The 16864-nt window shown below is 33.6% G+C and overlaps 1 protein-coding gene across 1 annotated transcript; it reads right to left on the bottom strand.

Annotated features, from left to right (window-relative positions):
* Positions 1-478: 478 nt before the first annotated feature.
* LOC127105548 (puromycin-sensitive aminopeptidase) lies at positions 479-10066 on the bottom strand. Its single transcript, XM_051042734.1, has 32 exons — positions 9959-10066; positions 9688-9768; positions 9546-9590; positions 9272-9412; positions 9101-9176; positions 8935-9011; positions 8621-8734; positions 8410-8484; positions 8193-8300; positions 7901-8113; positions 7746-7807; positions 7575-7602; positions 7410-7496; positions 7272-7297; positions 6952-7015; positions 6724-6804; positions 6375-6422; positions 6235-6253; positions 6070-6074; positions 5948-5959; positions 5806-5862; positions 5573-5682; positions 5419-5499; positions 5121-5304; positions 3817-3965; positions 3563-3701; positions 3321-3467; positions 3124-3205; positions 2698-2873; positions 2014-2241; positions 1022-1093; positions 479-893 (listed from the first exon to the last, which is right to left on the bottom strand). The coding sequence occupies exons 1-32, from the start codon at positions 10034-10036 to the stop codon at positions 813-815; spliced, it is 2946 nt and encodes a 981-aa protein (XP_050898691.1). The 5' UTR covers positions 10037-10066; the 3' UTR covers positions 479-812.
* Positions 10067-16864: the final 6798 nt, after the last annotated feature.

Below are 16864 nucleotides of genomic sequence, written 5' to 3'. Positions count from 1 at the left end.
TGTATCTAATCTATGTCCAAATAGATCATTAATTGATCCTAAAAAATTAAAAAAATATATTATAAAAGAGAATGGAGTGAATATATCATAATTGGAAATGAAGTCTATTTAAAACTGACTAACAAACTAAGTGCTATAGCAATCTTACTAGATAATGGTTAAAAGGTTAGTTGATGGCATTCTTTAATTGACTTTATATTCTTTGCATTCTTCAACAATTTTGCTATTTTTTTTATTACACACCTCCATTAGTGAAGAGATTGACAAAATGATACTTATTTTAGTATGGTTGTAATCTTCATGCTTTCACTCTACTAAAATATATGTCTGGTTGGTGCATTCTTTGTAACAATAGTCGTCGTGTTGGACTAAAATTTACAAGGTTTAGGTTTAAACATACATTCAATGATCAAATCAATTTAACAAAATGTTATTTTTTTTAAAATTAATTTTAATAGATGATCAAATCATAAGGCGGTTCAAGCATAAGATTGGATAATCATTAGATTAAATATAAATACTTTGCTAATGCTATGATCAATAAGATAGCAGAGTTATCACAGTCTAACTTGTTATAATGTTGAACCTGGGAATCAAATAAAGATAAACTTCTGTTCTTTGCCTTATTGCATAAATAGTGCATACATCCTTGGAAGATCGATATGAAAATCTGGTAAAGGAAACTGCCCCAAACTGACAGATGCATGCATGTGTAAGGGCTACCAGTAGCCAGAAACAATTATTTTGGCCAAAACTATGTCATAGCAGTTTAAAAGACAGCTTTGTAGTTTCCCTTACCAATCATTGGCACTTTAAGCAGCTAAGCTTTTCGAAGCAATTTCAAACACATTCTCCGATAGGCCATTAGTAGACATGATCTTCTCCAACTGGGCCTGTAACAACAACACAACACAATTACTTTCAAAAATCACACAGCCCGAGGTAAGATTGTTATTATGCGAAATAGTAAAGTAATTTAAAAAATAACAGCTAATGTGGCAAAAAAGAATAACTGCATTACCTTTGCAAGCTTTTGTCTGGTCTCATCATAACGCTTCCATCTTGAGAAGGCTGACACCATTCTTGAGGCAACCTACATTAGACAAAATCAAATCCAAAAATTACTACGTTAGGACCATGTAACTGACAACAATACACACTGTCGTGAACCAATTTTCCCAAACACTTCGGGTCTGATTGGCTTGAGAAAATTCTGCTTTCATCTTTAATTGCAAAACCGCCCCCTAGGCTTCACTCAATTTTTTCTTTTAAAAAATATGTGTAGAACAGTGAAAACTGAAAACAGTTTGGTTTTGTTTTCACCTATACATGTTCAATTTTTTTAAACAGGAAAAATGGGGGGGAAACAATTAAAAGTGGAAATAGAAAATAAAAACATGAAACATTTTCTCTATATGAATAAGCAAGTTGTCAGATGGAATCAGAGGAATGTTTTCAGTGACATCATGCAAGAACCCTTTAGGCTTCAGACATGGACATCAAACAGGCCTAACCAACATCTTAATGAAATTGAGTACGAAAAATATTATGAAAGACGGAATAAATTCAAGAACCGTGTTTTGAAGAAACAAAGTTCAGTTATTTCTGCCCATTCGTTTCATTCAATTTCCTTTTTTAAAATATTTGTATAGGCATCAGCCAAAACAATTTTGTTGTTTTCACAGATACAGGTACAAAGTTTTTAAAACAGAAAACAGAATGAAAACGACAAAAGCAAACATGTCTAAGTTTTGAAGAAGCAAAGTTCCGTTATTTCCATCTTTGAAAGGAAACAATCAAATCTCTTCATATGCTTGTGTTTTCAGTTTTCATGAGGATGAGCATTTTACTTTAAAATTAACTTGTTTAAAAGAATGAACAATAAGGATTGAAGCTCTAATACGATGTCATGAACCAACCATCTCAAAAACCTCAAGTCATTAGGCAAAAGCACGTAGTAATATTTATATAACATGTGCATAAAAATACCCATAATGTAAAATATGAAGAGACCTGAGGATTTATTTTGTCAAGTTGCAGCACAATATCTCCCAAAAACTCATAGCCAGACCCATCCTTTGCATGGAAATTCACAGGGGACCCGCAGAAACCTCCAATGAGAGAGTACACTTTGTTGGGATTGCGCAAGTCAAATGCTGGGTGGCTTAACAGTTTCCGCACATTCTCAACATTACCAGGAATGTCAGACACGGCTTGAAGAGCAAACCATTTGTTCACGACCTGGAAAGGAAGGTCAACCATAAACTAGCAATCTAAAATACTTCACTATGTAATAGCACAAACCCAATTACTTTTACTATAAAAAACTGAGCTGTCCACATTTGGATGAGACAAGTACAACAAGAGATTGCATTAGCAGTCAACCAGCCAAAACATAAAAGAACATTTTGAAAAGCTAGGTTAGGTGTCAAAAGGACAGTGTTCATCCTAGATAATGTATCAAAAAGGAGGAGAGCGTCTCTTCATATTCAGAGTAATGTGTAAGAAGGAAAGGTGCATGGGTGCTCTGCATGGATAATGGTTACGGTATATTATATGGATATGTGGTCAAAGAATAGAAAAAAAAAACATGCCCAACAACCACCGCCAGGAAATTAGCTAAAAAGATCAAACTGTCACATTCCTAACAACAACAAATCAATACTAGTAAATTTTTTAATGTAGAGAGAGATTTACCAAGTAATCATTCTGCCACTTGCCATAAAAGTCGGCAAGAACGTCATCACGATTTTTACCAGGGTTCTGGGCTATGGAAGCCAATGCTGCAAATTGTTCAGTCATATTTGTAGCAGTTTTGTATTCTTGAAGTGCAAGGTTGGTGAATTCTTGATCCTCAAGGGAAGCAAGATAAGCTGCCAATCACATAAAAACAAAATTTAGAGAGATGACTTTCTACCAACATGAATGAAAGTTTACCTTATATATAAAATAGTTACAACAAAAACATAGAATGCATCTTATTAGGATAAAATCATAGATAAGGATTTGAATTAGCAAGGTATATCAATTAGCATGTATTGTATTTACTCTACAGGCTATACATAGGTGAGTGTGGTCTGATTTAGACACAAATTACAAATTCTACAGAAATAAAACGTATACCAAGAGCAACATTCTTCAAAGCTCGTCTAGACATGTTTGAATGATCGAACACATATTCTCCAGAGCTCTTATTATTTTCTACCTGAAAAAAGGTGGGCAATCATATGCATTAAGGAATAAGGAAGAAATTCATATGAGGGAGACTAAAAGGTGTTTCATTTAATAAGTCCAGGCAGCTTCAGATAAAAAACGCATACAGTGCTAAGGAACTCTGATTTAAGTTCACTAGCAAGCTGCTTCCTGATGAAAGACCGAACAGTATGAACAGCATCAGGGTCAGCAACTTCCATCAAGTCCATTATTTCTCCCTCACCAGGCAGAGTTATTGCCTTGGCTACAAATTCCTAGATTAAAAACGAGCATAATGTTTGGTCAATGCAATCATATGATATAAATCCCACAAGAAAAAACTGAAAGTAAAACAGGTTTCTAAGCATACTTTGTCCAGACTTGAGTCAGTTAGTATGCGCTTGAACCCACCAACAAAATTGGAATTTAACACCAATGGTTTATTATTTTGGAAATCATCCACCAAGTTGAGCATCAATTTTCGAGCCAAAATTTGCCCAGCCTCCCATCTAAGTCATTTAAACAAGGCAGAAAAAGAATTTCCATTATGCTATCAAATAAAAAGGAACAAAATGCTTCTGTAAAAAAATGAAGAACAAAAATGCAAGTTTGAAGAACACAAACCGGTTGAATTCATCAGAATCATTGGCTAATAGGAAAAACAGGTCGTCATCAGTAAGATCAGATTGAAGACGAATAGGAGCACTGTATCCCCTTAACAAAGATGGAACAGGCCTCTCAAAGATATCAGTGAATACAAACTCTTCTTCTTTCTGCAGTAGATACAAACAAACTTGTCATTCAAATGAATGATGAAAAGTTCCACCATGAACAGCATCTTCAAATAACTGTCATATTTGGGAATATTAGGAAGATAGAAAAAGATCATTCAATTCTTTCAGCAACTCCGACAAGTGAAGGGACGTGCAACATGGTTTTAAAATTTTACACTCATCTTTTTCACTTCAAATTATATTACATGAGATAAGGGTCATATTTTGTAATATGAGAAAATTGAAAGTTTTCATTTGTTAAATATCTGTTATCATAATTAGAATTCATAAATTTACTGCATGCCGTGATTGACCCCGAATTGAGAATAAATAGGAATTGGGAGAAACGAGAAAAAATTAGTATATTAGAAAGAATGTATTATGAGAGAACTTTACAATATAGGAGGATGGATGTAAGTGTCTGGAGTAATTGACTGATATGACTACAACAATAACAACAACCAAGCCTTATCCCACCAAGTGGAGTCGGCCACATGGATAAAATTTTGCCATAATGTTCTATCCAGTATGACTCTTGTAAAAATTTGTTAACATGGGAACAGTTCAATAGCATATGTGACAGGGACAAGTTTCGGAAAACTAATATAGTAAGAAAATATTATTAACTGATAATATAGTAGTAGAATTTTTTTAAATTTGGAAGGTTCATCAATGTCTACACGGAACACACAGCTTCTGTTTTTGGAAAGTACAACCTCGTCTCCATATACATCCCATACTAAAAAAAGTAGGGGGTAGGGTCAATTCCTGGGGAGAAACAGCAAAGATATAGCCAGAATAGCAGAGCCTTCCCGATTCAAAAAAACTAGTCACAGATGAGAAGACAGGACAACCAGTCTGAACAGAACAAACTGAACATAGATATTCGGAAATTTAAATATTAACCCATCAAAGAAAGACAATATTAAGAACAACGCATATAAGGTTAACATAGAAGAAAGCCAGACATTTAAATACATCTAAAAGCTGGTTCCTTGGTTGACATTAAAGGTATAATTAAGAGACCTGCTTAAAACATGAGTTAGAAATTCATATCAAAAGAAAAGTTCCAAGCCACCTTAGTGACCAAGGAATTAAGAGACCTGCTTAAAACATGAGTTAGAAATTTATATCAAAAGAAAAGTTCCAAACCACCTTAGTGACTCTAAGGACTGTAGTGGAGACTGATTGGTCATTGCTTGAAACAGATTGCAGAGCTCCGTTATGATAAATAGAGGAAAGAGGAATGTCCTTGCCAGTTGAATCAAGCAAACCTACTGCAATCGGAATTAATGTTGGTTCTTTAACTGACTGCCCTGGAGTTGGTGGTATCTCTTGACTGCAGATATGTCCCCATCAAACATATTATCAGAGATGAACAATCAAAAATAGAAGTCAAAATTTAATTACAATAACTCAATCAGAAAGAAATGAAAAGTTGAAGTCTGTATACCTAATCTTCAAGGAAAATGTATGTCCTTCTGCATTATAAGAAGTATTTACTTTAACAATAGGAGTCCCAGCCTGAGAGTACCTGTACATTAGCTGATCAGTCAGAATATGAAATTAGCATAATAATGCTGGAAAAGAAAACCCAAAATACAAACCATGATAAGAAATTTGCAAAATCTGCATCATTTGCATCCCGCATGGCAGCAAAAAAATCTTCACAGGTTACAGCTTGCCCATCATGTCTCTTAAAATATAGATCCATGCCCTGAAATACAGAGAATCTGTAAGAGTTGAATTCTAGATTAAAGTACATCAGATTGGTAGCATCATGACATTGCAAGTAAGAGAATTATCAGTCATTGGATGGATAAACAAGCATTCTTCTTACCTTTCTAAACCCTTGACTTCCTAATAAGGTTTTGTACATTCTAACAACTTCAGCCCCCTGATACATAGGATCATAAGAACAAACTGTCCGCAAAAACTAATGGACATGGAGGGATTGGAAATTTTAGAATGAAATATCACACCTTTTCATAGACCTGCAAAAGAAAAAAATGTGATTATGAACAATGGTATATGGTATATCTTGATGAGAGAAACTGGACCAAACTGATCAAAATCTGAAGAGAGAGAAAACACATGAACATACCGTGACTGTATTTTGACATTGAAGACAGGGCCACATCAGAAATTAATCAGGTTGTCAAGATAATAGATAAGTTAGCGATAACAGAACAATAAATCATCAAACAGGAGTAAAATTTTCAAATATGATATTGACTCAATCTGAAGTTCTAAAAATAAAGAAGCTTGCCTGTGTAGAAATTGTCCATCTGTCAAGAAAGAAAAATCTATATAAATACAAACTTACAAGGCATATAACAGGGGGTGGGTTAAGGGGGAGTTTGGGAGACAAATTGATGAGACTGAGAATGACGGTATCTAAGTTCTAACCTTGATGTAAGAGTGTGGTCGCACTGGATGAGCCATGGGACCTGCATCCTGGAAAATGAATATAAAAGTATCAGACTTCTAGTTAAAAGAACAGTAAGAGATGAATAATAATGACAGTACGAGTAAAAATAACATTGGGACAGAAAACCCACCAATACAGAATTTGAACAAAGGAATAATCAGAAATGGAAAATGAATATAGAAGTATCAAAATTCTAGTTAAAAAGAACAGTGAAAGATGAATAATAATGACAGTACGAGTTAAAAATAACATTGGGACAGAAAATCCACCAATACAGAATTTGAACAAAGGAATAATCAGAAATGAAAAATGAAAAGGATATGTAACCTGTGGAAACTGGTAATTCCGAAGTTTTGAAACATCACCAATGCGCTTTACAGTACGACTTCCCATGTCAGATGAAAATTCCTGCCAATAATTGAGGCAGCTCATTATTTTATTAAAATACTCAAGAAATGTAACGTTGGAGGAATCTTGGACAATGGGCGAAAGCCTGATCCAGCAATATCGTGATGTCCCAATTGAAACATAGTAACTGAGTACAAGAGACAATACCTGATCACGAAAAACAGTGAGACCTTCCTTCAGACTAAGCTGGAACCAGTCGCGACATGTTACTCTGATCATTATAAAATAAAAATATTTCATTACGCGTGAAAATGGGAAGATATAAAAAATACAAATTACAAACTGCATGAACTCAAATTCAAATGTCAAATATTTTCATGTGGAAAGTCAGGTTTATGATATCTCAAATATAAATTCATAAATAGAAGTGAAAAGGAAAAAAAAAACATTATAAAATGATTTGAATGATAATAAGATTATATAAAACCCTTAGTTGAAAAGATAGCAAGATCATAAGAAAGCGCCACCTGTTGCCAGTCCAATTGTGGAAATACTGCATAATAGATAAGAAATAAGCTTTAGTTGCAATTAACAAATGCCAAGGAAGTTGAGTTATTCAAAAATTAAAGATCCCCCACATTTGCTGATATGTGGTAGTTACAAACCTCGTGGCCAATAACTCCCAATATTGCAGCATAATCTGCATCTGAAGCAGTCTCTGGAGAAGCCAGTACAAGCTTGGAATTGAAAATCTACAAATAAGCCAAGGGGAGTATAAATGTCAGAGTTAAGACAAACAACCGCCAAAACAAGCTGACAAGGAGACGTACATTCAAGCTTTTGTTTTCCATGGCCCCCCTGATCATTACAAAAACAAGAAAACAATATTACTTTCTGCAACTTAATCTCGTCATGATATATCATCTGATCAAATGTACAAAGGCGCAATACATGTAAGGTATGGCAGAAAAATCGCAAACAAAAAGGTAGACAGAAATTACATATTAAAATCTGGGACAGCAACTATATTGAAGAGGTCCAGGTCATATTCAAGTCCAAAAACCTGTTTGCAAAGCATATGACAAGACAGAAAATTTCTTCAGAATCTGAAACCGTGTATTTGTGATCTAAAAGAAAAAACCAAATAATAACTGACATCTTCGTCCCACTTCATAGCTGCTTTCAGAGAATACATAGCATGAGCAGTCTTAGGCACGTCATCTGCAGGCGTCCAGATCCTAAGGGACACCTTCCTACCTGAGCGGGTAGTAAATGTGTCATCTCTGCTCTCCAGTTGCCCAGCGACCAAGGCAAACAGATAACAAGGCTTCTTGAAGGGGTCCTCCCAGATAGCATAATGTTTACCACCCTGCAGCAAAGCATAGTTAATGTCTATAAATAGTGAACTAACCACCAAGGAAGCCTGTGCAATGCAATAAAAAAATCACCTCCAAGTCACCCTGTCCAACCAGGTTTCCATTAGACAACAATACTGGATACAGTGATTTGTCTGCCTCAATGTGAACAGTATATTTTGCCATTATATCTGGCCGATCCTGTTAGATGATAGGTTATTAGGATACAGTAATTTGATGTGGAAATTAATTTTAAAATGTAAAGATCCGATCATCATCATCGTCATATTAACTCCTCTAAGATGCCAACCTGATAAAATGTGATCTTACGGAAGCCTTCTGCCTCACATTGAGTACAGAAATTCCCAGATGACTTGTAAAGTCCCTGTAGGAAATCAAATTCATAGTAAGTAAGCACATCTCCCATCTCTTCTCTTCAAACTCTGAATTGGAGCAACTGAAGCAGAAAAGAAGAAACAAAATATACAAAGACAACGCTCAAACAGGAGAATTTTATTTACCTCTAGTGATGTGTTTTTCTGTGGGAGAATCTCATTAACGATTTCAAGATCATATTTACCACTAGGAGGTGACTGGATTGTTAGATGACGTGCATCCACATGATAATCTTCTTCCTGTGGATAAACATAAGAAATATATTTATCTTTAAAATAATTCTATGCAACCCTCCAATCACCCATGATTGCTATATAGTGTTTCTGAAGTGAACAATGCCTAACATCCTAGTTTGATATACTAGTAAGATGGCGACAAAATTCCATCAGTGAATATGTTAGCAAAGCGGGTAGTGCCCAGCTCAAAAATATATGCATACCTTCAAGGCCTTGCCATTAATCTTAATTGACACTAATTTCATGTCTTGTCCATCCAAAACCAGCGGGGGAGCAGAACCTGTTTCATAACAAAGGGTGATTAATGCTGCATACATGAAAACTTCAGTGAGAGGAAAAATTATCAAGAATGGAACCATAAAAGCTTACCTTCAGTGCCGGGAAAAACAGCAATTTTAGAACTAACTATTGTCCTCTCCTCTCCCAATGAAAACTTCAGATCCACCTAGAATAGTTCCATGCAGCACAGAAAAAGAGATGAAAAAAATTTTAATCGGCAGCAGTATGAATGAAACACAATCTAAAAACTCATAAACCTACAGTTTCAAAGTAGTAATCAGGCTTTTTGTAATCCTTCAAGAATATTTCTGTTGGCGTCGCCATTTTCGGCTCCTCAACTTGCTTGGCTAAATCCTCGGTAGCAACCGAACAAATTAGCTTCCTACTTGCTTTCTTGACAGCCTGGTAAATAATACAAAAACATAATCGACCAACTAATTAAACAGGAAAACTCTACACCATCGCAGAGTCTAAATGAGGCTGCTGTCATAAAGCAAAGTAGAATATCCTTGAACAAACAGCTACATAAACTTACCGGCACGGAAGAATAAAACGGGCAACAATTCTTTCGGAGAGTAACCTGCAAATATCATTGTCATGACTCATATCAATCAATCAGTTCGGTACAGTCATGAAACAAAAAAGTTAAGCTTTAATATAAGAAATGAATAAAAAACCTCTGATGAAAGGAAATGCCTATATCTGACACTACTTTTAGAGATTTTCTGAAAATAACTAACGGTGCAATTAAACTGGAGCTGCAAAAATGAAGTAAACAATCATCAAATTCCCTAATTTGAAAGGCAATAAAACTATAGAACATGACTTAAACAACAGTTTTCAAGAAACTTGCAAACACTTCATTTCACAGTTGTTTCAACGAAATAAAACAGAAACATGAAAATCAAAGAGTGAAGAAATGGGTGCATGGACAAAACAATCACACACAGGAGCAGGTGAGATCAAACCCAGTAGACTCTTCCTTGAAAAAGCCAAAGTCTTCGATGGCAGAACCAAACGTGCCATTAGTCACGAAAACCTAATTGGGACCTATGGATTTTCACAACAAAAAAAGGAACTTTGAAAAACCCTAGATCAGTTAACGACAGAGAATTCTCAGTCTTATAAGTGGATTTTAGGATAAGTGGGGTAAAAATCGATTATGGACGTAAAAATTCACGGGAAAATATTGGATAAACCTAATGCATTAAAATTGTATGGGAAAAATAAATAAAATTAAATAAATAAAAAATCAGTGATCGAATGGAGAAGAAATGTTTGAGCTTTACCTGGTTCGGCGATGAAGTGCGGCGAACGGAGAAAGTGAGAGTAGAGATGGATGAAACAAGGATTAATATATAGAGATTAGAAGATCGGGTCCATGAACATTTATTTTCTTGATTTTAAGGTTTTTTTTATGTATTAAATGTTTTTTAATACAAACATATGTTTTCAAGTATATCTAAGTAAGATTAGAACAGGTCATTGCACTCCCTAAAATACTATTTCATTATATTTTAAATTAGATAATAAATCAAATATCTAACTAAGGTTTTGTTTTGATTGATGGAATCGGACGGAGCAGAGCGAAATAAGATAGAGTGGAATGATATTTTATTGTTTGGATCATTTAAAATTCGATGGAGTGAAGCGGAATGGAGTGGTATGGATTTCTTTCCATTCTATCACTTACCACCATATTTCTTCTCCTCCAATTTAGGCGGAATGAACAATTTGCCTTATTTCGTTCTATAATTTCCAAACAATGGAATGGGACATTCGTTACGCTCTGCTCCGCTCCACTTCATTCCGTTTCGTTCATTTTATGATATCGAAACATAGCCTAAGATTAAAATATATCATTGCACTCTCTAAAATATTCTTTCATTGTATTTTAAATTACAACTCCTATAACCAACCATAGCAAAAATAAATTCAAAAATAAATTATACATGACACGTAGTGGTTGTGTTTACCCGATTTTCCTTCATCATTTATTTTCTATACAAAACATATGTTAACGTAGGATTTGCCAATTTCAAAATTCAAATGAAATCCAATATTATATTATACTTTCTTTCTCTTTCATCCAAAACTCATCTCCCTCTTCTTCTTCCTCTTTTCCCCTAATATTCTTTTCTTTATCTTCATTCCTTTTCTGATTTTCATCTAAACTAATTTCGATAAACAAAGGTGAATTTTTGAAAAAAGAAAACTGTAAAAACGATGGTGGATGAATGTCTGACTATTCACAGCAGCGGCGGTGGAGATGTCTGAGCGGAGTTATGATCAAAGAGAGTGATGTGGTCGTGATGGTAAGGTCGGAGATGGCGGAAACGATGATTCCTCTGTGTGTAAGTTTTCTTGGTTTTTTATGTTTTTTTCTTTTAATTAAATTTTGTTTAGGGTTTCTATTTTTAATTTTAATTTTTTATGGGCTAATTGAACAAATTTATGACTACTTCCTATATATGTTTATGATTCTTTGGTTGCATTATTTTGTGGGTTTATATTTATGTTTTTTTTGTGGATTTTTTTTAAAAATAACCATCTTTTTCAATTTAAATTCTAAAATAACCTATTTTTCAAATTAATTACATAAATAACCACCTTTCATTACTTATGCGTCAATTGAGTGGGCGCATCTAATTGTCAATCAAATGAGACACCATAGCCATTGGTGCATGCTTGCATTGCAAATGAGCATAGGCGTCATATGGATGGGCGTATGCATGTCTTGAAGTTACATGCATTTGACGCATGCATACATTACATTAAGTGTATGCGTCAATGCATGTGGCGCATGCACTATGCATGTTTTTTTTGGAATTTTATATTTTATATTTATAAATAATTAAAGTAAATACTTAAATGAAAAATAATATTATAATATAAAGTTAAAATACATAACAATTGACAAGAAAATCAATGACCCGCCCGATTGAAACGCCCTCATGTTCCACATCCAAGTACATTAGTCTGTCTTCGAGATCTTCCACGATTTTCCTGAGGTATTTAGGGTCTTTGAGTGCTAACATGATGCAATGGTGGCTGGTGTGAATGTCCGGTGGAAGGTCCAGCGATATTTGATAGATTTGTCATCATTTCTCCCCAATAGTTGGGGGATGTCGCCAACGGCGCTTTCGTAATTGAGTTTGGTGCCCATGTTGTCGTAGTTGGATTGTTGTAGTTTGGTGGATTATGATCGGTATGGTTGCCCGAATTGGAACATTTAATCATTTTGGAAATGAAGCAATATTTCTTGTGATGTATTAAAGTCAAATAATGGTTGGATGGTATGGCGATTAGATATTTGAGTGTTCATTGGTGGGGGGGCTACGATGGCATTATGTTGAATCATATGAACCATCTGGGCTATAGACTGTTATGGTGGTTGTGTATGGTTGTTGGTGGTCAGGGTTTGATTTATGGTTTTGAGTTTGGGTGTGTGGCATGAATTGGTTGCGAGGTTGGATGTTTGGTGGTTGGGTATATATGGTAAGGTGATGGTGTGAGGTTGGTCGTTGAGTTTGGGTGGGTTGACATTATTCTTGGGCGGGGATTTGTTATTAGGAGTTTGATGACAAAGCTCGTTGGCGTGGATCAATCAAATACCTTGGCTCAGACACAAACGGTGGTGTTGTAACCGACTTAAACCTCTAATGACGACACATCTCTTTTGTGAAGTTTCCCCAATCGGAATAATCCCATTGACCATCGACTCTTTGTTGATGGCAAACTACCAAACATGTCAGAGGTTCTGGAATTTGTTGTTGCATGTCGAACTATAGTTTTACACGGTCACTCTGATGCATCTCCACAGTAGTGAACCGGATAATTGGTGTTTTTGTTGTCCAAACTGCAACATCATCATGGTTAACCTGATGATCAAGACCCAGACACAGCCTCTAGATAAACTATACAAGAATATGACATGATTAGAGGATATGTAATTGGATAGTTTTTTTAAAAATAAAATGTAGATTTGTTTAGTGGTAATACATCGTCTGGTCCAATGTGGTCTAAAAGATTGTGATAGACTACTACGACGTGTTTAGGACATATATTGTAGTTCATCCCTTTAATTGACCATCTAGATCGAAAAGATTTAAAATATATTAGTTACAGTTAGTTGTATATAAAGTCTAATAAATTAGAAGATTAAATATAAATTTACTTTGTTGCATAGGGGAATGTGAATGGCTTGTCGTTGACCGGAGTGAGTGACAACAATCTTAACCAACCTCATACTTGTAGCAAATAGGCGCAAGAATAAAATGTACAAGTACTTTTTCTGGCATTTTTACACAACGAACTATATAGATGGGACAAAACAGTTGAAACCCAATTATATGTGCTTACCTTATTTATGTTTCATAACAACGGCAAATACATAATATTTACCGTATTACCAGTACTTTCAGGAAATAAAGATTACCAAATAAAATCATAATATAACAATGAGTTTTAATTATCTTTTCATACTCGATAGATTCTACGTTTAATGTTATACTTGAATAATATTATTTAAGATATTTTAAATTAATACCTTGACCCCTAGGTTGACCAAAAGTCTCTCTCGTAGTTGTGTCTTCACACAAAGGGGCACACAACAATTCATCGCATATAGAGTTATCTTGGTTAACTCTACCATTTACGGTCTTACCATTAATATGTATACCTAACGACATGTAGACGTCCTCAAGTGTGACGGTACACTCACCGAAATGATCATTGAAAGAAAGAGACAAATTTTGCACAAAAGAAAACTGTGTTAAAGCCATTAAAAAGTATCACATGGAATTATCAATTGATTATAGGGTTGATCGAACTAATGCAACAAGGTATAAGATTTATTGTCGAAATGAGTTATGCCTGTTCTGGTTGTCAGCATCTTACCAGAAAAGGAGTGATTCTTGGGAGATTAGTTATATAGGTCCAGTTCACACATGCTTAATCACGAACCTAATGCAAGACCATCACAAACTAAGCTTTCAGTTAATATGTGATGAGATTTTGTCTGTCATTAGCGACAATTCGTCGTTAAAGGTGAGTATAATAATCTCGAATATTGTAACATAATACAATTATACTATATCATATATGAAGGCATGGATGGCTAAGACTAAGGCATTTGAAAAAGTGTTTGGCAATTGGGAGGAGTCATACAAACAACTTCCAAAATACTTGATGGCTCTTAAACATTATGCTCCAGAGACTATTGTCAATTTGGAAACGTTGTCGGCGTATACCCCAGACGAGACTTGTGTTATTGGTAATGGAATATTCTACCGACTCTTCTGGGCGTATCAACCATGCATAAAAGGTTTTGCTTTCTGTAAACCTATTATACAAATTGACGGTACATGGTTGTACGAAAAATATAAAGGAACGCTAATGATGGCAGTGGCACAAGATGGCAACAACAATATTTTTCCAATCGCCTTTGCCCTAGTTGAAGAGCAGACTGTTGGGGGATGGAGTTTTTTCCTAAAAAATCTACAATTGCACGTTACTTCTCAGCCTAACTTATGTTTGATCTCAGACTGACACCCTTAAATAATGAGTGCCTATAAAAACATTGATAATGGTTGGCAGGATCCTCCGTCGACACATGTCTACTACATTAGACATATCGCTCAAAATTTCATGCGAGAGTGTTGCACCCCAAAATTTGCCCTCTATTTTTAACTCTAACCAATTTTTTGTTTCACATTCATTTGCATCATCTTCATAGCATAACATTTTTTTCTGTCTTAATATTAGCCGGAATAATTTATCGGAATTTACAACCAGACTGGTCAAATTAACTTTTTAACTGTGCCTAAAATTAGTCAACGAAAAAATGTCAAGTTTAAGTTTGCAAATGTCGGTAACATTAATCTGCGGTTCACGTGGTTTAATTTGACATGCTAAAAATATTTTTACGACTATTTTTGGTCATATGTTGATCAGTCTGAGCAGTTTAAACGGTCATAATTTTTATTTTCAAAATCCGACCAAACGCTGTATTTTTCCGAGTCATTTATTTCGCGCTGATTATTTTGACGTGTTCATTTTATTTTTTCGAGCATTTTGGTGCCCGACTTTTATTTTATTTTTAGTCTATTTATTTTTATATTGGGTCTAGAATAAATAAATAGGTTAATTAGTTTTTATTTTAATTTTAACTATTTTAATTATTTAATTTTATTCAGTTTTTAATTTAATATTGGGTTTCAAAATAAACTTAGGCCCATTATCATTAACCTAATTTGTTCCTATATATATTTACTAGCATGACTGATAGAGAGAGGCAAAAAGACAGAACAAAAAAGAGAAACTGAGAGTGGCTGATCTATACTATCGTACACACAGTTTGGTAATAGTTTATATATGATATATACTTTATCTATTTTGTTGATATATTTGTTACTGTGTTTCAAATACATGTTCATATGTGTGATTGTGTTATGTATTCCAGATACATGTGGTTTGGTTAAATATATCAGGATATCGCCGTTTTGCTTTTTTATGCACATAAGTATAACATGTATAATAATTTGGTTCATTGTATTATGTATTTGATGTGTTTGTTTTTATATAAGTTTTACATGTCTCATAATATATAATATAATATAATAATAATTTTGTTGTTAATAAAAATGCATATGGATCATATAATATATAATTTATAATATGTAACTAGTGTGTTAAATATATATATATATTTCTATTTTATGTTATAATTTGATTATGTTTTCGGATCGGATCGTGTCAATACGCCGTTTTCACATATACGTGTATGAGGCGTGACATTTGTGTTATCCGATCCAGTTGCGATGATCGCAATTTTGCGCTAGCAACGCTGTTGTTTTTTTTTAATTCATATTTTTTTTTATATACATATATTTAGATCTGCACATTTTTTTTCATAACTAACTACCCTGATTTTTCCTAAACCCTGACAATTTCGCCACAAACTCTAAATTTCAAACCTAAAACTTTAACCGTGTTATTTCCTCTAAACCATAAACCTTTTCTTAAACCTTAACAAACCTTATTATTATTTCCTATTTTCGCTCATATTTATGTTATTCATACACTGTAACTGCTTCGCCCTTGTAATATTTTAAGTTTTAACTTGTAATAGTTTCAGTTTTACTTTTCGCCATCTTTATTATGTAACTGCACCAAAGCGTTGTAATAGTTAGGGTTTTATTTTCTGCCATTTATTTTCTGCCATTTTATTTTTCTGCCATTTATTTTTCTGTCATTTAAATTCCTGTCATTGATCCTATATTAACTGCGTGGTTTAGTAATGTAGGGCGTGAAAACCTACTAAATTAATTATTTAATATTTTTCTATAACCTTTATATTTTTTGTAAATAAATAATAAATACTAACTATTTTAATAACTTTTTTATTATTACTTACTTATAATAATAAATCCTTATATATTTTGTAAATAAAATCTAATTGACCATTTTTCTAATTGAATAATAATAATAAACCTATTAATCTAATAATTTGATATTTTCTATAATCTTTATTTATTTTGTAAATAACTAACTTAATATTTTTCATATAACTCTTTTATTTTATAATTTGTACATTAATGTATTTTAAGTTCTTTTATTATTACTAATTTATTTTAAACTCATATTTTTCTAATAACTTCTAAAAAAATTTAACTTGTTTAATCTAAAATAATTTCTTTTAAAATTCTAACCTTTTTATTATCACTTTATTATTATTGTTATTTTATTATTGCTTTATTACCATTGTTTATTTATTATTTTATTATTATTTGCTTTTATCTATTCTATTTTTGCTTCATTATTTTCCTTATTTTAATTTTGTTTTATTTATAA

This window comes from Lathyrus oleraceus, chromosome 7 (genome assembly GCF_024323335.1).
Source record: "Lathyrus oleraceus cultivar Zhongwan6 chromosome 7, CAAS_Psat_ZW6_1.0, whole genome shotgun sequence".
NCBI lineage: Eukaryota > Viridiplantae > Streptophyta > Magnoliopsida > Fabales > Fabaceae > Lathyrus > Lathyrus oleraceus.
Note: the sequence above shows the minus strand (reverse complement) of the source record. Positions and strands in the feature narration are given on the sequence as shown.